A 7,557-nucleotide genomic window follows, 5' to 3' on the forward strand; every position below is an offset into this window, starting at 1 on the left:
CTAACTCAGACATCCCCTTCTGCAAGGCCTTACCTGACTAGCTTTAGCTCCTTTCCTTTGCACTTTATTAGCATCTCAGGTTTCACTAAAATGACTGTGTCCATGTCCATCTCTCCCTGTAGATGTTGTGCTTTTGAAGGGAGGGGCCTTGTCTTATTCACCTTTGTTCCGTGGGGACCTAACACAGGGCATGGCACGTTGCAGGTGCTCAATGTTTCTTCATGACATTTGCATCTCTACCCACCCACAGACGTGATCATTCTCTCCCTTGAACCACTTCTCTGCCGTCTAGAGCTGTACCTGTAATGCTGTCATGTACTTCTTTGTCTACATGTTTACCTCTCTCTAGTGGATTCTGACCAACTCATCTTAATCTTTCCCAATCCTGGCAAAACCCAGCACAGCACCTGGCACACTGTAAATGCTCAATAAGTATTTGTTGAATAAAAGTGTAACAAATGCTGCTGCCTATCTATTCTTTCCTGTACCCAGTGGAGAAAGGGGGTGGGGCAGGCAGTCCTAGTATACAACAGTTTCCCTAGAAACCTCTTTCTTTGTTCCCCAGAAGGCACATCCACAAATCTTTTTCTGTTTAGAGTATTTAGTAGTGACCACTTAGGGATGCCAGAGGCCAGGATGTAAGGGTTTGAGCTTGCAGTGAGAAATCTGTAAAAAATGAGTGAGGGATCCAATGAGGGGAGGAACTTCAAAAATAATCACATCATAGAACTAGGAGTTAGAGAGGCCAGGTTTTAGAACTGGGGGAGGAAAGCACAATTTTCTTACATCTCAATTATTTTCTGGGACCTCGGCCAACACAAGTCCCCTTTCCATTCCTGGTGTGGATACTGAGCAGGCATATAGGTTTTTAAATAACAAACACTTGGATGAGAACTCAGCTTTGAGGAGATTTCAGACCTTCTCTGGGCTTTAGCATCCTCACCCAGGCTTGTGGGAAGGCTTAAGTGGGACGGACAATATGCAGCTCCAATATAACCCTCGCTCAGAAGGGACTCGCTAACTGTTAGGTCCCACCTTGAACCTTGTACACAGCCAAGACCCCGGATTCTCACTTTTGTACTCCAAGTGGAAGCCAGCTGCAGACACGCTGATATCTGAGTAGAAATGAAGGTAGAGCTGGTTGGAGGTGCTGTTCAGAAGGGCAGGCACAGTTGTTCCTATGGCAAGGACACCAGGGGTTAAGTTTGGCTCCTCCAGGCCCTTACACTCCTCCCCACTCCTCTGGATTTTGCTACCTGCTAGCATTCGGCTACCAAGGCCCCCACATGTCCCCAATTATGAAACTCACTAAATGACAGATTAGAGCCCCTCAGAGGGCTAGGTCTCCAATGGCTGAGGGAGAGGAAATGCCAATCTGCTTCCTGTAAGATGAGCAGTGGCAGAGCCTTGTGCCCGCAGGAGGGTGAGCTATAAATTGGATCTCCTCCTAGCCATCTTCAGGGTAACTCTGACCTGTATCATTCTCTGGGCAGTCCTGCAGTGCGGACAGTTTATCTGAAGCATGCGACTCCTCTTTATCTCTTGGCTGCCTAGAGTTCTGGGCCTAAAAGATTCAGATCATTGCCCTGGCCACTGGGCACAGCTATACACCACACTCAGTCAGAAGTCCATTACTAGAAGGGCAAAATGGTGTTGCCACTTTGGAAAACAGAAAGTTCCTCCAAAAGTTAAACACAGAGTTCCCATATGACTCAGCAATTCCACTCCTAGGTATATAAGAGAAGTGACAACATGTGTTCACACAAAGACTTGTGCATGAGCATTATTCATAACAGCACAAAAGTGGAAACAAGCCATTGACTGATGAACAGACACAGAAAATATGCTCTGTCTTTACAATGAAGTGCTAATCCATACTGTGACCTGGTGACCTTGGAAAACGTCATGTTAAGTGGAAGAAGCCAAATGCAGAAGGTGTCCATTTATATGAAATGCCCAGAATAGGCAAATTCATACAGATAGAAAGTAGATTACTGGTTACTAGAGGTTAGGGGTGGGCTGGGGAGGGGAGTACAGATGGGTACCTGGTTTATTTTGGGGTGGTCGAAATATTCTGGGATTAGATAGTAGTGATGGTTGTAAGACTTTTCTAATCTACGGAAAACCACTGACATGTCCCCTTGAAAATGGTGAATTTCATGGACTATGAATTATACCTCAATAATAATGATGATAACAATGTTTATGATGATGAGTTCTAGCACTACCTTCCAAATTGAAGCCCCTGGAAACCCAGCTTACCTGAAAAACTTCCCAGCATGGTTACTGTGTTATCAGCACCATCAAACACTTCCAGGGAGTCCCAGTTCTGCTCTGTGACGAAACTGATGACTTGGATCTGTGAAGGCAGAAGATTGAGTTGTTGGTTAGGCAGTCTGCGTCCCTCCGCCCCTCTCTGCTTTCCCTTTCTGTCCTTCCCATAGTTAATTCAATTTGTTGAGAATCTACTCTGGACCTAACATGGTGCTAGCCCTTCCAGTAAAAGTAAGATGCAGCTCTTACTCTGAGAGCTCCTTGTCCAGTGGGGAAGACAGACATGAAAAAAATGATTAGAAGATAGTGGGATACTTTGCAAGGCAGAGAATGGGGAAAAGAAATTCCAGGAAGTGGGGAGATGGTCTGGCCCTCTCCTCATCTCTGGGACATTCCTTGGGTTTCCCTACTTTCCTGCCTTGATTGCATCAGATGTTCTGCAGCAATGAGCCCGGAACTCACTCCTGCCTGGATCTGTCTGCTGGAGTCCCAGTTTGCTGCCTCTCTGCTGGCCGTGCAGGCTCCTGGCCCTCTTCCCCGCCTTGGCACCAATGCTGGGGCCTCCTTCTGCCTGGCTCTTAGCTCTGGCACCAGTTATGCCCCCAGTTCAGCCTCTACAGCTCAGGCTGTACGTGGTTCCCTAGGTGTGTGCCTGGGGGTTCTCCGTGCTTAGGCTGCACTGGGTGGTTTGCTCTTTCTTCTCATAAGCAATGCCTCCCCTTCTAACCCTCACAATCTTAAGAAAATCTGTAGCCATTTGAGAAACAACTTATATAAATCCTCCCCACACTTCAGATTCCAGCTCCAGCCCCATTCCTTCTTTTAGCCTCCGCTCCTGGCCAGGGCCAATGCCCACCTCTCCTTCCTGCACCACCCGACTCTCACCACACGCCTCTGAAGCTCTTGGGGACTGGGAGCTGCTGTGTTTTCTGTGTGGGGGCCACACCTCCACACTTGGACTGAGCCTCCTTAGCTGCAGGGGCAGGGACAGGGCTGATATGTCTCCTTGTGGCTCAGGCCTTGCTAACAGTCAGCACCTGCAGTAGGCCACCTGTGAGTAGTTACCTGTGAGCAGGTGGCCACCTGCCCAACCAAGGTGTCTCCTTGCCCTTACCTGGATGCCAGCACCTTCAGGGACCACGATCTTCCACACACAGTTGAGGCTGTTGAGGTACGGCTCCGGGAAGCCAGGGGACAGGATGGTGCCCCTGCGCTCAGTGAGGTTGCCTCCACATGGCACTGGGAGGAGAGGCCGTTGGGTCAGAGGCTTTGCAGCATCCCTTGGGAGCCTCCCCAAGCGGACTCCTGCATCAGGACCTCCAGCCACTGCTTGTCCTCCTTCCCATGGGGACGTGTCCCTCATGTCTCCAGTGGCCCTCGTGCCTTCTCCATGGCCTCTCTCCATACAACCCTCCTCGGGGCCCTGGGCCGCCCTCCTCTCTCCACGTGTGACCCGTCCCCAGCATCCCAGCTGTTTTCGCACCGCCCACAGCGCAGAGAAACTGGGGGAGACTGGGACACCCCACCTCAGTCATGCGCTGGGAAGCGGCTGCTGTGTGCTGTGGAGCATCGCTGGGGCTGGCTGCCTCCCCCAGGGAGAAAGGGCTACGTGCTGGTTACCTGGTAACCCAGGTACTGGTTACTCACCCACACACGTGGGTGCTGAGACGTTCCACTGGGCCAAGGCCCCAGGCACAGGGAGGCACTCGATCTCTGGCGACCCCTGCAGGGCATAGCCGGAGTTGCATTCGAAGCGGACGATGGCCCCCACCGAGAAGTCACTGCCCAGCCTCTTGCCATAGCGGGGTTCCGGCACAGAGCTGCACTGCGTGGCGCTGGTTCGGGGCACCGCTGCGGGGGACAAGGGCACTGAGGGGCAAGCCTCACCCCTCCAGAAACTGGCCCAGGGATGGACACACAACGGGACTGGAACAAAGACCGTCTGGATGAAAGAAACCCTGAGAGGCTCTGGGCGCTCTCCCTTAGGGAAGGGCTCGAGGGCTAACTAGGAGGATTCCTGTTATACTGAAGCATAGCTGGACACGCAGTGCTACAGCACCGCTCCTGGAAAGCACGGGAGGTAGAGTGGTGGACCTCCCACCTTAGGCCCAGTGTTGTTCTTTGCCTTCCCAATGATGCCCCTCACTCATCAGGGTCCCACGTTCCCTAGCAAGGAGAATGGGCCTTCCTCCTCCACCTTCAGCGCCTTTATCCAGCCTCTGTCCTGTCTTCCCCATGTATCTTGAGATACTGCCCAGGGCCCTGCCCTCCACGACCCCAGTCTTCCCTCCCCTGCTGCCCACAATGGCCGATGAGCCCCTTTCACCCAGGCCCCGGGATGGCCTCCTCTGTGGCAGGATCACCCTGGCACAGGGAAACGCAGTTCATCCTGGGCAGAGTCGAATGAGCAGGACCATGCTTAGAATCTGGGACCTACAGAAGCGGATGTTCTCCTGGGCAAGTGGAGGTTGGAGCCTGGGGGTGAAAGCCAGGATGTTCCCAACTGCCTTACTGGGCCAGTAAGGAAGGGAACTAACACTGACTGGCTGTTCAGTGCCAGCTACTTCCCCAAACTCTCTCTTAATCCTATCAGTGAGGCATTGTGATTGCCCTCTTCTTACAGCTGAGCAAACAGGCCCTGAGACCTGGAATAGCTGGAGCCTAACTGGCAGGTGGGGAGGTGGGATTCAAATCCATGTCCACGGCACTTGAAAGCCTGTGTTTTCCTCACACCTTTGCTGTGCCTGGCAGACAAAACCAAACTCCAGGGGAGTCTAGGTCAGAGGCCTGGGCTAGTCTCCTCAGTGCTGTCTGGACCACACCAGACAATGGGTGGGGTGGGGAAGGGGAACAAATGAGCTTCCCATGTCTGATTTCCTTCCTCATTGAACATAATACTTGGTCTAAGAAATGTCTGCAGAGTAAATGAATGTATGAAATTCAACTGAACTTCAGGGAATTGCCCTACAAACTAGTAACTCCCCCTAAACACCCTGAGAAAGAGACTCAGACTAGAGGTCAAAGATCCCTGTTCCTTCGGTCACCGAGTCCCTTAAGAACTGAGATCACCTTCCCACCTCCGGTGCCCATGTCCTCCATACCTTGGTAGACGAAGTGGAAGCCTCTGGCTGGTGCTTGGCCTTTGGCACTGAACTTAATGAGAACTTGATTGGAGGTGGCCAAGGGCAGTGATTCTCCTGCCAAGATAAGGGGCAAGGAGGAGAGAACAGTGAGTCCAGCAGGTGGGCCCAGAAGATAAAATCCTGACCAGGAAGGAGGGGCTGCCAGTATGCCATGCAGCAACTCCTTCCATAATCCAGGCCTTCCTCAAATAAAATCTCACATTTTTTACTGCACTTTACAATTTAAAGTTTATAGAAAGCTTTTTGATCCATGGTCTTAACTTGACCTGTGGTCACTGTGAAGTTGGCATGACAGAGTTCAGTAACCTCATTTAATAAAGAAAGAGAGGCCCAGAAAGATTAAATGACCTGCCGGAAAGGAGAAAGCTGGTAAAGAAGTGTGGAGCAACAGGGATGGAGGAAGGGGCTGATACCAAGCCCACTGACTGATGGTTTACTTGGAAAACTGACATCAATCTGATTTTTAAAAAATGGCAATGGTTTCTGGGAAGGAGGATGATATGATCATCTGGGAGCAACTGGCCTTTCCCAGACACTCTCCCACCATCCTGTGAAATGATCAATAACTTGAACAATGGTGTAATTTATTGCTCAGACTAGAAAACTTTTGAGAGTCAAAGAAAGTGCTATCAATAGTTATGCTGCCACTCTCCTAGGCAAACCAGGAGATACTGTTGCTGGCCAATAACACACAAACCGGGGGGAAACCTGCATGGGTACAGGAAGCCAGGTGAGGCTGACAGCCTTTGTAGCAGAAGACAGAGGTACATCTTCTGCTTGTAAGGTACAGATGGGTCAGCAGAGAGACGGCACCAACTAGACCTGCAGTCAGTGTAGTCACCATGCTGGGGAAGCCCAGGGGGAACATGGGTGGAGGCAGCAGCATGGCTACCCTGCCTGCTGTCCCCCTGCAGCCTCAGGGACCCCTAAGAAGGGCTGCTGACCCTAAATGATTCCCATTCTCAGGAGGGAAGTAGGGATTACAGAGAACCAGGCTATATCTCCACTACAGTGAGGGCTAGAGTTGGGACCCACAAAGGAGCTACTGGGAGGTCCACCAGAACTTCCAGGAAGCTCATGTGATGCTACCAACATGGGAGCAGAGAGCCTTCTGCAAAGCAGGCTTAGATGTACATGTGACCCAGACGGCTGATCCTGGCTAGGAGTCATTGTCCCAGCTGAAAGTTATTGCCCCAGCTAACACAGCTGCCAAAGCAGAAAGAAACTCATGAAGACAAAGTCTCCCTTTGTTATCACTGCTATCTCCAGCTCCTCCTCCTGATGGTTACGAGCAGAGTGAAACTCAACTTTTCTCTCTGGCCTGACAGAGGTAGGTAAGGACCCTATGAGCTCTCACAGAACCCATGTCAACTTCAGCCCTGAAGGCACACAGGCCTCCCTATTCAAGGGAGGGCAGACAGTAAAATCACTGGACATTAAAAAAAAAAAAGTTAAAGTTTTGAGGAAGGAGGTCAATCTGAGAAGTCAAAGCAAACACTTTATGTGAACCACAACAAAGAGTAGGCGAAACTCTCAGCAGATGTTCAGTCAAGGTTGTCATGAGATTAAATCTAGAATTGCATCTGTGAAGTTGGAGGAAGAAGGATCTGAGATCAATAAAGGCTGCAAAGAGATGAGAAATGCTAGTGCAAGCAGCTGGATTCCACAGAAACTGAACAGTGAAATGGAGATGAAATTTGGGAAATTCTCTCAGAATCCACAGAAAAAGGATAAAGAGATTAAAATAATGAGAGAAATGACAAGTGACATGAAAGATGAAAAAAAAATTCATATGCATATATCAAGGAATTCCAGAAAGGGAAGACAGAGAAACAGAAGGAGAAAAAATCATTTAAGGCCAGGTGCAGTGGCTCACATCTGTAATGCCAGCATTTTGGGAAGCCAAGGTGGGCGGATCACCTGAGGTCAGGAGTTTGTGACCAGCTTGGCTAACATGGTGAAAACCCGTCTCTACTAAACATACAAAAATTAGCTGGATGTGATGATGTGCACCTGGAGTCCCAGATCCTTGTGAGGCTGAGGCAGGAGAATCCCTTGAGCCTGGGAGGTGGAGGGTGCAGTGAACTGAGATCGTGCTGCTGCACTCCAACCTGGGCAACCGAGTGAGACTCGGTCTCAA

The 7,557-nt window shown here is 50.4% G+C and overlaps 1 protein-coding gene across 2 annotated transcripts in view; it reads right to left on the reverse strand.

The window, feature by feature from the left end:
- The window catches only part of CSMD2 (CUB and Sushi multiple domains 2), a 616,956-nt gene that overhangs the window by 103,173 nt on the left and 506,226 nt on the right, over nt 1-7,557 (reverse strand). For both annotated transcript variants that reach the window (XM_017527996.2, XM_017527992.2), the window contains 5 exons: nt 5,376-5,471; nt 3,922-4,125; nt 3,389-3,513; nt 2,263-2,359; nt 1,074-1,178 (listed from right to left, as the gene is read on the reverse strand). In XM_017527996.2, coding sequence (XP_017383485.1) covers nt 1,074-1,178; nt 2,263-2,359; nt 3,389-3,513; nt 3,922-4,125; nt 5,376-5,471 — 627 coding nt within the window. The remainder of the gene's footprint in view (nt 1-1,073; nt 1,179-2,262; nt 2,360-3,388; nt 3,514-3,921; nt 4,126-5,375; nt 5,472-7,557) is intronic.

Source organism: Cebus imitator, unplaced genomic scaffold (assembly GCF_001604975.1).
Source record: "Cebus imitator isolate Cc_AM_T3 unplaced genomic scaffold, Cebus_imitator-1.0 Scaffold51, whole genome shotgun sequence".
Classification (NCBI taxonomy): domain Eukaryota; kingdom Metazoa; phylum Chordata; class Mammalia; order Primates; family Cebidae; genus Cebus; species Cebus imitator.